At 35.4% G+C, this 18193-nt stretch overlaps 1 protein-coding gene across 1 annotated transcript; it reads right to left on the bottom strand.

Moving 5' to 3' along the window:
- Nucleotides 1-439: 439 nt before the first annotated feature.
- On the bottom strand, nucleotides 440-15525 carry LOC105066027 (phospholipid scramblase 2; the record flags this gene model as incomplete). Its single annotated transcript, XM_010951253.2, has 6 exons — nucleotides 440-499; nucleotides 2937-3098; nucleotides 9466-9627; nucleotides 12446-12666; nucleotides 13738-13780; nucleotides 15169-15525. Coding segments are annotated over 6 exons (1005 nt in total), but the record flags the coding sequence as incomplete, so codon positions are not given.
- Between the last annotated feature and the right edge of the window lie 2668 nt (nucleotides 15526-18193).

Raw genomic sequence — 18193 nt, 5'->3', positions numbered from 1 at the left:
AAATTTAATACATATTAATTTAATATATACTAACTTTTGAATATACAACATTTGCCGAATAACATTAGTTGTTACATATGTAAAAATGTAAGTAGATTTAATTAAGTATATTTTGTATTATACTTACTTTAATAGTCTTTAATTAACTTTTGCTATAAAATGGAAAAAAATAATATAATATGATTAAAAGCAGTTTTTCATAAGAAGTTTCGTGTCTCAAGTTAAAAAGTCACATTCAAAGAAAATGTGTAAAAATATTTATAAGCCAGTAAACAAAATAAAATATATAATTTCGAAGTGAAATCACGTACCTGGGCTACAGGTATCATAGAGTATTTCACATATGGTATAATGACCTTCAAGGAAAAAACACTGAGTTTTCCTTTTACACAGTCCCAATCAGTGTAGACACTAAATTTTGACACTTTTTTTAAGATTGCTACAACAGTCCTGCTGTCAAAATCTTAGAGCATCCAGTATTTTCATAAAACATGAAATCCTAGATAAAACCAAAGATATAGAAATGAATTTTCAGCAGTAAAAGAGAGACAGTTCTCCGATGCAGAAATGCTAAGGGATCAGATTTAACAGTAATACATCTGTTAAATATGAAAAATTAACTGTAAAAAATAAAATCTGGGGCAAGTCTATAGCTACATAAGTCTACCTTAAGCTTTCCACTTTAACAGCAATTAAATCCTGTAAGTTTATTCATTTGTTGATATCTGCATGAGTTTAATTAATCTTCTAGTAATTTCTCTCTATTTCACTGTATTTTGTTTTACATATATATTTCATTATAATCCCCTTTGGCTCTTCCTTGTTTGTTCTTTCTTCCTCTACTTTTTGTAGTCCTTCTCTAGCAATGTAACTTGTGACTGGGGTTCCATGTACAATTTTTGGATTTTCTTTAGTAAGAATGACAGCCACGTCAAGAGTCAGAGTGCACATTAGACATTTTGTGTCCATTTCATGATTTGTCTTCCAGTTTGCTAACTTTGCTTGCCAGATTGTTTCATTGTATCATCATTGATCTAGACTCCCTCGCCTATGACTTTAGCCAAATCCTATGAAATTCATTTCTCTCACCTATTATTTTCCTTTATCCCTTCAACAGAAATAATTTAATCCTTATTGCTAATAACTTGCAGTTGCACTATTAGTTTTACCTCTCAAATTCATTTCTCACATAGACACCAGGATTTATCTTTCAAAACTTTGGATGTATAACTAGGTATAACTATAAATATGTATAAAATTTACTTATACCTAGTTTGAAACCAACAAATTAACAAAACAATTTTCAATGAATTGCCAACCTCTACAAAAAATTACTTAATCTTTAAAGGTCCTTTAGAGGAAGGCCAAAGTCATTTCCTAATAAGCCCACCACCCCGCCTCAGTCTCATGAACCGTCCAGCCAGACACCCCGGGTTGCCTCTCTTCCCTAAACGCACCACATCGTTCACATTATTCCTGCCTTTGTTGAACTGTTCCCTCAAGGTTAAGGGTAGATTTTGCTTTTTCTGTGAAACCAACACTGAAAACACAGTTTTTACATAGAACTCTGGTTGTAAGTAATTATAGAAAATATTAAGCATATCCCAAATTAGACAGAATTGCATAACTAAGTCCCAAAGGCCCTTTACCCAGCTTCAGTGAATATTAACATGACTAATCTTGGTTCAGCAATTATTCCATCTCTTATATCCTGCTCTCTTCTTTATTACTTACAAGCAAACCCTGATATTATACCATTTGATACTGAAATATTTTAGGATTTGCCTATAAAAGATATGGATGGTGTTTTCTTTTCTATAGCCACTAGATCATCATCATTAGAGCTTAAAAAAAAGCCTTAATAATTCACTAATATCATCAAATAGCCAGTCAATGTTCAAATTCCCTGAATGTCTTGTAAATGTGTTTTCACATTGATTTCTTCAAATCCGTAGCTAAACATGGTTCACAAACTGTATTAGGTTGATGTCTCTCTCCTTTTTTAATTTTATTTTTATCTTTTTATCTTTCTTGGTTTTTGTTGAAGGAACTGGCTCTTTCTGCTGTATATTGTCTCAAAATTTAACTTTTTTCAGATTGCATCCCCAAATGAATGTTTAAGATAGTCATCTAGTAATTCAAACCTTGCTTGCATATTGGAATCACAGGACAGCTCGAAACAGCTTGAAGGCTTGTTCCCACCTCCAGAGATTTTGGTTTACTAGATCTGGATGCAGTCTTGACATAGGGAGTTTGAAAAGCTACCCAGGTGCTTTCACTCTGCAGCTAAGGTTGAAAATCTTTCCTCTGTCCCAGATGTCTTTGACTTTGGCTGCATATGGAATCATCTGAGGAACTATACAAACTTCTGATTCTGAGCTTCTGATTTAATTGAACTGGGGTGTGATTTGGTACTTGGGGTTTTTGAAATCTACCTAGGTTATTTAATGGGAAGCCAAGTTCAGGATCATCACTCTACTCCCATTTATTTTCTCTCATTTGGCAGTTCGATTAATGGCTTGATTGAATGTAGACTTTTATTGCAGGTTACTCTCTTGTATTAGATGATTAAATTTAATTGTGAATCAGAAGGAAATCTCCCTGTTTGAGTTGTATCCCTTATAAGCCCATATTTAAAGTATTCTCCAACGCACCAATTTTGATTTTTTAATACAAGCCCCAAAGACCAGGGCATCTCCTTAACACGTAGGCCCTTCTGTTGACCTGTGAAACTAAGTAGGCTTTCCAGAGAGCACTAGTCACCACTGAATCCACAGTATCAGGAGAAAATGGAATTTCAGAGCTAGGATTAAATGGGAACCCTATGAATAAAACCTATACATTTGAGAAGGTCACTTTTAAAATGTAAAATTTAATAAATATTAGAATGATACTAGAAAAACATCTATACCCAAGATTAGCAAGCATAGACTTACAAGGAGGAAACACGCGCCAAGCACAACAGCTTTCATTTTCACATCAGCGTTTGAAGGGAACTGGATGCTAAAATTACTGTAATTTGTAAATATCTCTCTTACAATCCCAGTAAATTGCTTAGAAATCTTGCCAACCACATTTTTCCCTTCAAGAGATTTAATCTAAATTGAAAAAAAATGAGTCTTAGAGAATTCTAAAAAACTAATAATAAAACTACTTTTAAAGTTAGAATAAAATGAACACTCTATTAAAGTTATGTGCCATAATGAACTTTAAAAATTACATCACTCATTAGATACATCTAAATACCTGCATCTGTCTATAGTTACATGAAAAAAAAAGTTTCTTTACTATACAGAACATTTATGAAAGTAGTTTTGCTAAAATATTTAGTATTTTTTTAATCCCACATTAAGACAGACAGTGATAAATTAGTTGAATTGATCCAAATATATCCAAAATATAATTTAAGCAGGAAAAGACACAACTATGAAATATTGCTTTGATGAAATTTCTAGAAGCCATCAAGGGGGTAGGAAATGAAACTCACATCTGAGTTCTTTAAGACAAGCACAGAGAGTTTACATAGGCTGAGTGTTTAGAGGTGATGGGTGGCCCCATTGTCACCCGCTGTCAGAAGGAAAATGTGAAATGCCAGGAGCCTGGAAAAGAGGACTGGCAGTTCTGAGTGTAGGAAAGTAACCAGTAAGTGGGATGCCCCAGGTCCAAGGCTGGGGTCAGACTGGACAACAGGAGAGGGTGGGTGACAACAAATGAGAAAGTGTGTATGAAAGAAAAAGGCTCCAAAGTAAATTTCTTCTAATTTTACAGTTCTGCCTGTGGAAAGCCAAGGGCCATGATAAAGAGTTGGACAGATAGAGTTATAGCCAGACAGATGCACCTCACCAAGCGGGCACGTAGGGGCTGAAAGTAGCCCCCATTCACCAAAGTATGTACAAGCAGGGTTGTGTGAAACCAGGAAGAGGAGTGTCCTTTTCAAATTTGCACAAGGTACCAAAGGTGCATGTATTAAATCCTAGCTCAGGTTGGGACTAGGTACATAAATGTGGGGAGACTAAAAACAGCTGACTCATTTTATTTGGGTATGGGTAGTTAAGTTCTTTAAAAACCTGCATTAAATTTCTAACATGAACACTGCAATAGCATGGATTACTCTTCATCAAATATTCATTTCAATCCCCTTCTACTGTTAGCCCAGTATCCTTCCCTGCACATTGAAATTAGGCTTGGCCATGTGCCTTGTTTGACTGACAGAGTGTTAGTGGATGTGACATGAGCAGAGACCTTAAACAAGGCTGAGTGGTTTGGCCTTGAGTCTTGCTCTCCAGCGATCAGCCACCAGAGAAGAATGATCCAGGCAGCTGCTGTTGCTACAGCTCCAGAATGAACATACCAGGAGCAGACCTGAGACCACTGGCAGCCTTAAATCAGAGCCATCTGGTTGAGCCCAGGTATATCCCCCAGATACAGTTGACTTGCAGACCCATAAACAGGAGAATAAATGCTTATTTTTTTAAGCCACTGAGCTTTAGGGGTTATATGTTATGCAACATTATGGTGGCAAAACAGATTAATGCAAATCTCTTGTACACTTTAGTGCTCCATCAGATAATAGCTGTCATTTAAGCATATGTAGCTAGTAAATAAATCTTTTTAAATTTTATTTTTAATTTTTGAATATTTTAAAAATTAAAATACAGACAATAACTTACCTGCCACCATAATCTCACTAATAGATATTAACAGTTCCCCTTTTTGATTCCTAAAGCAAGAACTTTTAAACTGTACTAAAACTCATGCAAGAAATATAAAATGTGATTTTTAATGAGAAGCATCAAAAATATGAATAATGATTCGAAACTGAAAAGTTATCAGGACCAAGTATTTTTTAGCTAAATTTTGAAGGAGAAAATTTTTGTAATAAACTTAATTCAACCTGGAAATTATTTATTGGTATTTGTGACACAAGAAGAAATACATATTTAGTCTTCGTCCCTGGTTCCTGACATACATCTGTTAAAACTGTTGTAATTTTCTGATTAATAGGGATTGTAAGAGAGTCTTTTGTCACAATATGTGGTCTTTGTCCCAGGTTCCTGGCACATAGATGCTAACATTTTTGGAATCTCTTGAGTGATAAAAGTTTTGTGGGCTAATGAGATGACTGGTGGCTGTGGGCCCCTGACAGTTTCAGCTTGGGGGCTGGTTACCAGAAAGTCCAAGCAATGATTAGAAACTTGGCACTCTGAGCCCTTCCCTTGACCTCTGGGGAGGAGACAGAGGCTAGAGACTGACTTAATCTCCAGTGGCCAGTGATATAATAAATCATGCATATGTAATAAAACTTCCATAAATACTCTAAACAACAGTGTTTGGAGACCATCCAGGTTGGTGAACATATCCATGTGCTGGGAGGGTGGTATAGCACAACTCCATGGTGACAGAAGCTCCTGTACTCAGGGCCCTTCCAGACCGTCCCTATGTAATTCTTTAACTTCCTCTTCATCTGTATCTTATAATATCCTTTATAAAAACCTATAAACATGAGTAAAGTGTGTTCTGAGTTCTGTGATTATCCTAGCAAATTACTGAGCCTAAGGAGGGGGTCATTGGCATCCCTAATTTATAGCCAGTAGGTCAGAAGTGCAGGAGGTTGGGACTTGTAATTAGCATCTGAAGTGGGCGTAGTCTAGTGAGACTGAGCCCTTAAGCTTTGGGGTCTGCATCAACTCCAATTAGTTAGTGTCAGAATTTAATTGAGTTGCACACCCAGTTGGTGTCTGGAGAACTGGAGAACTGTTTCATAGAGAAAAAAAAAAAAAACATACATTTTGTATCAGACATGTGGATAAAAAATAGAATTGTGGTATATTTGAATTAAATTGATAAATCTAAAAATTTAATACCAATATTTGATAAATACATTCTAAAAGGAAAACTATAATTTTACCTACAATGTAAAGATAAATAAAAAAAATCCAAATAGAACACTAGCAACCTAGGTAAGTATCAAAAGAATATACTGTAATAAAGGATAAAATACTAAAAAAAGATAAATTATAAACAAATCATCATATTAATGCTGCTGAAAACATTTTTTAACTAATACAATATATAACATTTAGTATATTCATGGCATACAAAAGTTTTACAATTGTTAGATAATTTAATGCTCATAGCCTTGCATAATACGTAGTTTTACTGTATACAATGTTTATATGAGAAAATTAAAGCAAAGAAAGGTTAGCTAATTTGTCTACATTGCACAGATAAGAAATCATGGAGGTGGGTTTCAAACCAAGGCATTCTGGCTCCAGAGTCTGTACCCCTGACCATTACGATGCTCTGACTTTTAAAAAGTTAAGTATCAATTTTTAATAAAATTATTACTTAAGAGTCAGGAAATAATGATCAATGACCCGATCTGTCAGCTTCTTTTTTTTTTTAAATAAAGATTTATTAGCACACAAATATATCCATTCATTTATGTATTGTCTTTGACTACTTTCATGCTATAATGGTAGAACTGTTGCCACGATGACTCTATGGACCACAAAACCTTAAATACATTCTATATGGCTCTCTCCAAAAAAAAAAAAAAGGTTTGCTGATTTCTGTGCTAGGTAACATAGGAATAGAAAAATGGTATGAAACACAGTAGCAATATCTTCCTATATTATAATATTTGCTACTATTTCAACTGAAATGATCAAATTGGTAGCTATTCCCTCTATTGTCATCATCATTATTATTATTTTTGATCTGTAGTTAGGCTGGAAAAAAATGAGCCCACTGGTATATAAACAGCATATGAACTATCATAATCTCATTTGCACTGTGATTTTATACCTAACAAAACTAAGTAAATAAAGCTGAAACACCTACATTTAATATTAAAATACAGTCATATGACTGAATTAAAGGTAAAGAAAAATAGCTTTTCTCACTATTTATAATAAGCACCTCAAAATATAAATATTACCTTTTAACAGTGATAATGGTATAAATTACAAATAAACAACAAAAAAAGTAGAGGTTTTATATGAAGAAACCTATGTGGTCTTACAAAGAATACAAAATAAGATATGAATGAAAGACATAAAACTTCTTGGATGGATCAGGTTTAGCACCATAAATATGTTAATTTCAAAAAAAAAATGATAAATAGATTTCACACAATACTTAGAGTCTACCTTCTAAAAAATTAAACAAAATGACCTTAATATCCATGTGAAAGGAAACATTAGACAATAGCAATAAAATATGATAAATGAAGAATACTGAGTGATCATTTTGCTCTGACTTGATGGATGACATATCATTAAGTCACCATACTCATATCATAAGGCACTGTTGTGAAAGCAGATTGTTAGGTCAGTGCAACGGAGGAGAGAGTCTAGAAACAGATTCTGTTACTTGTGGGAATTCAATGTATGGTAAGGATAGTATTTTAATTCAGCAAGGAGTGAATAGTTTACTTAATAAATTCTGATGACACACTGTCTAGCTGTTGAAAGAAAATAAAGTTTGCTCCTATCTTGTACTAATACATTTCCTAGTGAGTTAAAGATTTAAATATAAGAAGATTAAAAAATAGTAGATAAAATATAAGGTTTGGGGAGGACTTTCATACTTAAGACTAAAGAATCAGAAGTTATGAACATAAACATACCTAACTATGTATATATATATAACTATATATATTCTTCTACTCACTCATGGCTTTAACTACCATCTGTATGCTGAAAACTCCTCAATCTTTTCCTCTACATACCTAAAATCCAACATTACTCAAATACAAATCATTAGCTTCCCATAGATCAACTGTTTCTCCTCCAATACTCTTATTTTGGCCAATTACATCATTATTCATTCAGTTTCCTAAATGTCAGACATCAGAATCATCTTCAAATTTTCTTCCATCTTCAACACTCGTCAAATCCATGAATCAGTTCCACTCAGTGCACTTACAAAATATCTCCAAATTATTTTCTCCTTTAGAATGGCACCTCCTCCTTCATATTCAGGGTGTTCTCTTTTCTACTCCAAGTTTCCATGACCATTGACATCGTGATGGAGTACATGTTCCACAGTTAACCCCCATACTGATAAATCCTACTTTAAGGTGTCCAACTTTCCATCAGAAGTTGATTTAAATGACTATTTCTCATTCTCTGAAAGATGGTGCTTAGTTAGCATCATTCTAGAAGTACAGATGAGAAGTTAACTCACTATATATGAATTAAAGCATCCATTGATAAAGGTTGCTGGATAAAATCTAAATTCCTTAGCATTAAATATTAGAGTTTCACAACACTTTTCCAGTGTTTTCACCAACTTTACCCAAACAGAATATATGCTATCTAAACCTCTGTTAATATTATTCCCTAAATGAATAATTATCTTTCCATTCTTCTGAAGTCTTGTTAGATATGCCATCTTCTACATGGAGAAGTATTATTGTTTATATACTTTTATACAAATTTCTTATATGAACCTATTACACACATATTATATATATTCCTATAAAACAGCTTTATAAAATCTCTCTACATTATATATATATTTCCTAGAATTACCCATCTCTGAAATCTATAAGGGGAGTGACTCATCTTCATATAGCCAAACTCTAAAACCCTATATGACTAGGGAATCCAGGCAGATAACGTGAAAGAAAGATGCTGGGTAGTGGGAAACCTTAGGAAGTCAGGGGACAGTGGCAGAGTTCTCATGGCTTATCATAAGGGGGCGTCCCTGCTCAGTTTTAGATTTTTGCCCCATCTGTGAAAATGAGTGTCCAGTTTAACAGATTTTATGATTTTCCAAGAGAATCATGATACCAAGATGAAGCAATAAAATGTCTCAACCTTTAAACATTTGTGACTAAACACTTTGGGTTATGGGTTAGGCCCCATCTGTTGGAAAACTGCTGTGATGAAACTCCTCTATGTAATAAATATACTGATAGATTGTGGTTTATAGAGATCAATTTAATACAGAGATAAAAGAGATGCCATAAAGAAGCACAAATGGTAGTGCATCTTACATTATCTTTGTTAAAATTCTCTTTGCATAAGTGAGCTTTCTGTAGGAACTCAAAGATGTTAGAGCTTCTATAGAGGGCCTAGATCACTGGCAGCCTGTATTTCAGACTAAGGAAGGACCATATGCTTTGGCAATCAGACATGGAAGACAATATTAGTGTTCTAATTGAAATAGATAAAATACACAGTACATACAGAAAACACCATGTTTAAATGTTAGACGTTTTGCTTATATTTATTTGACTATAACACTTTTTTCTTTTTTCACATTTAGAAGGATTAACACTGATGTTTAATACGAGCAAAAACCACATCTCTAGTGAAAGTTAAATATATGAGCACATTACCTTCCTTTTGAGATCATTATACAAATATGTATTTTAATGTATTTGTAACATCTTACAAAATTATAATATCCTTATTTTAGGAGAGCCAATCTTACAAAAGCTATCACATCTCTTACCTCAAAATCAACATCTCCACAAAAGCTGCACATGAAACATGGACCAGTAATTCTTAGTATATCCTTTCTCTTCTCATTTTGAATTCTAAACTTTGGCAGAAATAGGTGCCTGATCTGAGTAACATAACCTATTGGTATCCCAGGAGGAGCGTGGATTTCTATCTATAAAAGCAAAAGAATAAATGTAATATATCATTATCATCATCATCTTCATTATCATGTATCTAATAAGAACTCTCATTTACTGTATACTTTTTGAAATTGGCATGTTCTTTTTTTCCAGGTCTACTGAAGTATAATTAACAAATAAATTATAATATATTTCAAGTGTACTGTGTGACGATTTGATACACATGTACATTTTGAAATGATACCACAATCAAATTAGCACATCCATCATCTGAAAGAGTCACTTCTTTTTTTTGATGTGAATATTTGAAGTCTACTCTCAGCAAATTTCAAGTGTAGAGCATACAGATGACCCTTGAACAATGCAGGGGTTAGGGGCACTGACTCCTCTCTGGCCGTCCCCATAACCCGCCCCCACCGCACACTCAAAAATCAGCCTTTACAGCTGGCCCTCCATATCCAAGGTTCTGCATCTGCGGATTCAGCCAACCAGAGATTGTGTAGTACTGTAGTGCTGCCGCGTGTATTTACTGACAGAGCCACGTGTAAGTGGACTCATGAAGTTCAAACCCAAGTTGTTCAAGCATCAACTGTAGTATTAACTAGTCATCGTAATATACATCAGGTCCCCAGAAATTATTTATTTTATAACTGAAAGTTTGTACTGATGACCAGAATCTCCCCATTTCTCCCACCCCTCCATCCCTTGCAACCACCATTCTAATCTCTGTTTTTATGAGTTAGTTTTTTTTCAGATTTCACATTTAAATGATACCATAGTATATTGTATTTCTCTGTCTATTTCACATGGCATAACACCCTCCAGGTACATGCATATTGTCACAATGGCAGAATTTCCTTCCCTTTTTTTGCTGAATATATATATAAATGTATATATAAATATAAATGTGATATATATAAATATAAATGTGAGATATATATATATATATATATATATATATATATATATATATATATATATATATATATATATTCTTTATCCCTTCATCTGTCAACAAACACTTAGGTTTTCTCCATATCTTCACTATTGTGAGTAAAGCTGCAGTTAACATGGAATGGAAATACCTTTGAAAGCCTGATTTGACTTCCATTGGGTATGTAACAGAATTAGTATTGCTGGATCATATAACTGTTCTCTTTCAGTTATCTGAGGAAATTCTACTGTTTTCTAAAGTGGCTGTACAAATTTACATTCCTACAAGAGTGTATAAAGGTTCCCTTTACTCTACATCCTTGCAACATACATTTTTTGTCTTTTAAAAAGATCCATTCTAACAGGTGTGATGTGGTACATCATTGTGGTTTTGATTTGCATTTTTCTGATGATTAATAATGTTGAGTAGCTTTTCATATATCTGTTGGCCATTTGTATGTCTTCTTTCAAATCATGTCTATTCTGGTCCTTTGCCCACTTTCTAAGGGCAAGATATTGTTTTACGCACCACTTAATTCACACTACATCCTTAGCAGGTTGGCTCTGTTATTCCTATTTATAGAGGAAATAACGGAGGAACAGAGAGGTTAATTAACTTGTATCAGATTCCCCAGCAGCACAGTGGGAGAGATGAGACACAAACTTGGGGAAGCTACGTGCACAGTCTCTACACTGAAGCACTGCTCCACTGGCCTCATATTTTTTAAATTTTCATACTTACATGAAAAATATCTAAATAATTAAAAGCTCTTTTCTTAAACTCCTTTAAAAACGGTGGTTTACATGTACGGACAGAGCTCTGATCACTGGGGCAGTTTTCAAATATGAGTGGCAGTGGTGCTGTGATGGAAAGAAATGGAGCCTGGAGTGTTGGTTCTGCTATATCGTTGGGCCACTTTGAGACCATCCCAGTATGCTTATCCTAACTAAGGACCTCCTAGGACTGTTTATTGAGATCAATAATATAATGTATGCTAATATGCTCTATAAATTTTAGAGAATATTCTGTCAAACGCTTAGTTTTTCCTCACTTATTCTTATGAATATTATTCTATCTAAACTAAACGACATGGAAAACAAAACAATTCGGTATGAATAAGGTCAATTTTCCTTTCAAAATAAGTACAGTATTAGACGTCAGATATCTATGTGCTTGCATGTCTGTCCTGCCCTCACAGCTGCCTGTATGGATGGCTGAGTGACAGGCAGGGCTGGGCTCAGGCCCGTGGGATCTAGGCAGAGGCCAATGTCCTGTAAACACTCTGCCTGGCGTCTTCCTGAGATCCATGTTCTCTGCCAGGCTGTCAAGTAACATGAAAGAGACCGCTGGACCTCATAGAGCTGAAGGTCCTCACAACTAGCATATCCCTATTACAGGGACTCAAATATGTTACTTTTTTCCAATGGAGAACTGAAAAACACAGGAGTTGAGATTTCTCAGGGGGCCTTCTCCTAGGTTTGCTCCTTGTAGGTTGGCTAAAATTGTGAGATGAACACATCTGTCCTTTTCCTCATTCTCCTGTCCACTTGCCTCTGGGATGGCATTCGAGGGTATCTCCATGGTGCCCTCCTCTGGCTTTGGCCAGGCCCTCATGGTCATTTTGGGAGAGGGACTTGACCGAGGTGCCCTACCTGCTTAGCTCTCCCTGAAGATCGAGGAGTCTGGTCTCTGAGATCTCTGATCTCACCCCCAGGAGGTGCCCTACTCAGGGACAGGGGGCTAAGTGCTCACTCTTTTCCACCTGCCTTCCTTCCTGTACAGTTTACTCTCAGGTATAAACCAATAGCTTGTGGACCACTTTTCCTTTAGATCTCAGTTTGATTATATAAATTCAACAAGAGGGTAAAATTCTTACAGAACTACTTTGCAAAGTACCCTGGTAACCACTCACCGACCTCCTGCAGGCAGCAGGGGAAACAAAGCCAGTTAATCCTTAGTGGTCTCTCCAGAGTTATGACCTCTCGGCCTATAAGGTCAAGGATCCTCATGGTAAAAGGCCTAAAAGCCCCACAAAAATATCGGGTACAGCAATCAGTATCCTCTGCTGCAAAGTAAATCCTCTGTCCAAGGCTGTTCTTAATTTCATATTTGTTATTTGTTTCAATACGTATTATGACTGAAAATGTAGAAGATAAAATCATAATCAACATAATGTTAAAAATATAGATTAGATTCAAAAATTTTTCAGATATTACTTTAGATGATACTTCATGTCACATAAGGAGGAAGAAGGAAAGGGGTTTAGAGATGATCTAGTCAGAGAAAAAAGGGAAAGAGAGAGAAAGAGGAGGGGAAATTAAGCTACAGAGAAATTAAGATGATTTATGTGAGGCATGGACAAGAAAATAACCTGTATATTCCTAATTGCATAGGCCCATGTCAGAAACGGAGACTCTGCTGTGAGGGCTGGTGCGAAGCTGCAGAGGGCCGGAGCTGTGCTAAGTGTATGCAGAACATGTCTCCTTGTTCGTGTGTTCAAGTGTGGAGGAGAATACAGGATGATTGCTCTGTTTATGCTCCTTATAAGATGACACTAAATAAACTGGCTTGAGATTTTGTTTTGTAAACCATAGCCATGGCTTATCATTCTGCACTGTGTGAGGAAGGTTATGACAGGGCTTACGCACAATGCACACGTGTGAAGAGGGAGGGAGAGGAAATGGAGGTGAGGTAGAATGCTCAGCATTGTATGTTCAGAAGTGGGAGATGGGCACCCATCCAAATGCAGTAAGTTGACTCTCTTTGGAAACATACTAAGGTAACTGTAAGTACGTGGTACTAAGTTAACATGAACTATTGCCTGTGGCTCTGTGCCAATCTCAAGGTTATCACAAACTGGGAGAAAATAGCTGAAGTATAGAAATCAGGTAATGTGATAGATTCCCTGAAGTGATTTCTAGAGAAAAAAGGGAACAAAAGTAAATTTGATTGTTTTCCTTCTGAGTTGGGGTTTTTAACTTGAAGACAGTTACTAGAGTAATAGTATTTTACCACTCGACTCCTAATTTCCAGAAATGAGCTACTGATAATCCTCATCAATTCATTATCACAAAGACAGACATTTGTAAATAGCCAGGTTTAACTCTCCGACATCACTGAAAGTGTTATATTGGTGGTTGGTGATGTGCCTTTATGTATATAAACATCCCCTCTTTCTAGAAATAGAATGAATACAATGAATACATACCTTCTGTAAGTTCAATTTGCTGATGAATCTGAATCTGATCTATCTATTAGAGCAAACAAAAGATTGAGCTATAAGCATATATCATGTTTTTTAAAGCCAACCAAATTAAGATACATTTTTATGTTTTCAAGAATGCATATAAGTAATTATCAATATTGTCAATATTAAATCATAGTTTATATCTTTGGTGTAAAAGGAAATTTAATGTATTTATAAATGAAAAAATACATATTGAATATGTTCACTATTCCTGTGGGCAAATTCAAGTGAAATAAAATTGACTTACACTAAAACCCCTTTAAGAATAAGAACACACTGTTCTTTCTAGAAGGGGTTTAGGAAATATTTTTAAAAATTTATCCATTTAAAGGCATTTTTTACTATAAATCTCAAAATTTTTCTTTTTCATGTACTTGATATCATCATTTGTAGTAAGCAATAATTTTCCCTACATATTTTGTAAGTCCTTGATTTTTTTTAAAGAAAATCTATTTAGGGTATTTCTTGGAGAATATGTGAACTGATAAACTTCTTGAAAATTATAATGCCCAGGTGCATTTTGGGATATTAAATTAGTGTAGAGAGTGCAAGGGACACAGCTCAGTTTTTGAAAAGTGGTTGGATAGCATGGGAATATTTATTTTTGTATCGTTTTAACACATAGGACTTCATAGTCTTACTTTACCTATGAGATTTCTAACATCAAAGAAATGTAAAAACTCACTTTGCTGAGATAAGCTATCATGTAGCACCTTAAAATCCAGGACTTTTTTTGACCTTATGGTTGCGTTTATAAAACTGAGTCTTCAAAAGAATAAAAGCAACATAAAATGTAATTTTATTAAGTATAATAAGATGTTGAGCCATATTCTACACAAAACATTACTCCATTTTGGTACCACTTGTTGAAATTGAACAGTTTTATTTGATGTTTGTTTCTAACTCCTAGGAAATTATTCAGTGTTGGGATTAAAGGGCACAGGATCCAGAACCAAGGTTCCAGAAGTAAAAAGCCATTCCCACTTCCTCTGCATTTTGATGCTGAGCAAATTATGTAATCTCACTAGGCCTCAGTTTCTCTTCTGTAAAACGATGATAATTATAACAACTACACATCACAGAGTTTCTAAAGGATTAACTGAGTTAACACATATATTCTGCTTAGGAACAAAGCCTGGAAAATAGTGCTTAATAAAGGTTTGCTATTGGTATTATTGCAGATTATATTCAAGATGATAGAAAACACAATTTCCTAAGACATGTGTCTTTTACTGTAAAAGTAAACCTTACCTAGAAGAAATAGAGTAATTTGTTAGCAAAAAATGTTGTTTTACCATTCAGACTTTTGTGAATTAGTCAATTGTTAGTCTCATTAAGTAAACTGGAAGCACAGTTTTATATTTTATGAGTCTTTTATGTATTTGAAGTTACCTGGTTTAAATATTCCAATCCTGGTGGACAGTCTGGTGAAGGTGGTAGTGCTGGAATCCAGGGCAGTCCTGCAGGCACACCTGGCCGAAGAGGCACTGGCTGGTATTGGATGGGAGAGCCAACTGGGCAAGACCCTGAATAGCCAGCTGGTAGGACTAGGTAGTCAGTCTGGGTGCCAGTGTAGCCAGCCTTGGGGCCAGGATATTCAGCCTGGGTTTTGGAATTGCCAGCCTTAGAGCAAGGATTTTCAGCCTTGGTTTTAGGATAGTCATTCTGGGGGACAGGATTTTCATCCTGGGTTTCAGAATTGTCAGTATGGGGAGTAGGGTAGCCAATATGTCCTGGAGATGCTGAAATATGAACAAGTGAAATTATTTATAACTGCACAGAAAAGTGAAAATATCAACTTTTTTAGAATTATCCCAGTTATCTATAAACTACAATTTTTGCTCAGAAATCTTGTTTCAACGTAGCTTAAGGTTTGTTTTTATCATTCAGCAGTTTTTCAATAAAATGTCTGTGGTTTCATATCCACTTCTATTTTGAGGATTTGGGCTAGTATAGAGTTGGTCTTCATCCTTACATTTACTCTTCAAAATTCAGGTGAAAATATGATTGAAACCTAAAAAAGTGAAAAAAAATCAATAGAGTCACATACATAAAGATTCTGGAATGGCATAATGAGATACGGCATTGGGTAGAAAGCCCACAATAGAGGCATTACGCCGACATATCCAGGACCAAATCACCCTTCAAAAAAATGGTAATTCCGGAATTCTGACAAATGGCACCTACCTATACAAAAAGAGTAAGTCTTAGAAGAGAGGCTAATCCTCGTAGTAATGTCTTTTAAATGTAGTTTTATAATTCATTCCTTCTTAAATGTATAAATATTTACAGATGACCTACAATGTGATTGGGTCTCTTCTAGAATCAGAAGATACAGCTATGGACAAGGCAGCCTGCTCTCAGGGAGCTTACAGGAAACTTCTGGGAAACAAAAATATAAATTTAAAAAAAAAGATTTCTAAAAAAATTCATATTGAACTGATTGGAAAATACGTGGGGGAGAATAAGAGGTATGAACCGATTTCTTTGACTAGATAAAATTTATGTTGAGCCTTACTATATAAGGAGGGAAAAACTGTGTGAAGATCTGATGAGAAATATTCCAGGAGGAAGGATACTATGCAAACTCTCCCATGTGAGGAATGGATTTGGCATTTTTAAGGACATTATAAGGGAGAAGAAGGAAAGAAACAGCTGTCAGTAAAGACATAGGATCAGTCCATCTTTTTAGCTGCTTAATGGAGTTTGGATTTTATTCCAAGTGTCATTGACAGGCCTGAGAGTATTCTAAGCAGAAGAGTACGTTTCATGGTCTGATTTACGTCTTACAAAATTTTCAGGAGTACCGAGCACTGGGATTTAAGATGAGAAATGCAAATGCAATCCCTGCCCCCATTGAGTAAGGGGAAAGAGAACTTTATACTCATCTTTACAGTAAAGAGATCGACACTAACATGATTAAATGATTAACTAGAATCAGAGACAAGTACTTTGAAGGAAAGGACCAGCGTTTTATGACTACATGTGCCAAAGGGTGGCGAGAGAGAAAGGGAGGGAGTTGGGACAGCCTCCCTGAGAACCACCTTCAGCTGAGATCTAATGGACACAAAGGAGCTGAGCGGACCAGTGCCAGAGAAAGAACATTTCAGAAAGAAGTCCTGGGATAGTAACAAACAAAGGGCCTTTAAAAATCTGAAAAATAGCGCAGTCTCCCTGAACAGAAGAGAAGGCAAGGAAGCCTTTTGGGACCTGGTAACAAAATTAAGCAGTTTGGCTTCTAATTTAAAAGTAATGGAAAGCCATAAAGTAGAGACTGAAAGCTCTCTGTAATACAAGCTGGTTTGTTCTGTTAAAGATTACTGGGTACAGTGTAAAACCCAGACCATAGGCAAGACACTGGCAATGTGGAGGTATGAGTTAATAGTAACAGCATTTCTGTAATCTTCTCAAACTCTTGGAAAGTAAGGATGGTATATTTTTTCCTCAAATCAATGGATTAGGCATATGGAATCAACTGAAATCTGGATAATATTTCCATTTATATAAGGCCCAGTTTAAAAAATTATAACATAATAGCAAATAGTTGCCATTTCTCATTTGCTAGTTATTTTACACATACCTGAATTGTGCTGCTATTTGACATATACTCTCATTTAATCTCTAAACCAATGATTGGATAATATTAGCCCCATTTTATAGATAGGAAAACCGAGGCTTAGAAGTACAGCAACTTGTTTAAGACCACCACACAACTAGTAGGTACAGAAGCCAGAACTTGATGCCTAATCCAACCCTTCTTTGCCTTTTTTCCACTTGAATAATGAGGATAATTAACAGAATTTACCCCATAAGATTGTCAGAGAATTAAATGAGTTAATCTACAATAAGCACTTAGACAAATGCCTAAAACACAATTAGTTCTTAAGTTTAAGCTACATTATTGTTAGCATATTCTTTCTCTCAAGACCTATGCTACATGCAACCTTGGATTTGAGAAAAATAAAATTGAATTATTTTTCTCACAAACTCTCAAGTTTGATTAGAACCAATTTTAATTATGTATTACCTGTTTCAATTGTCTATGGGTGGATTTAATCATTCTCCAAGTGCCTTGGATGAATATTAGACTTGCTAATCATTCTCTAAATAACAACTGTATAAGAATTTAGAGCAGCATTTCTCATCCCTGGCTACACATTTTAATCACCTGAGGAGTTAAAAAATTACCAAATCCTGAATCCCGCGTGTATGAAAAATATCCCCTGCCATATCAGTAAACAAAGGATGTTGCAGGCAGCCAGCCATCAAGCCAGCAGCCACTGCAGCCACCCCCAACTGTGCACCCTGAGGGGATTCAGGATGGACAAAAGCAGGACACTGGCCCTAGATGGCTAAGGTGCAGATCAAAGGAATGAATTCAATGAGCCCAGACTCTTGCATCTTCCCATAGAGAGGA

This window comes from Camelus bactrianus, chromosome 1, assembly GCF_048773025.1.
Source record: "Camelus bactrianus isolate YW-2024 breed Bactrian camel chromosome 1, ASM4877302v1, whole genome shotgun sequence".
Classification (NCBI taxonomy): Eukaryota; Metazoa; Chordata; class Mammalia; order Artiodactyla; family Camelidae; genus Camelus; species Camelus bactrianus.
The sequence above is the reverse complement of the archived record's forward strand: the minus strand, read 5'-3'. Positions and strand labels throughout refer to the sequence as shown.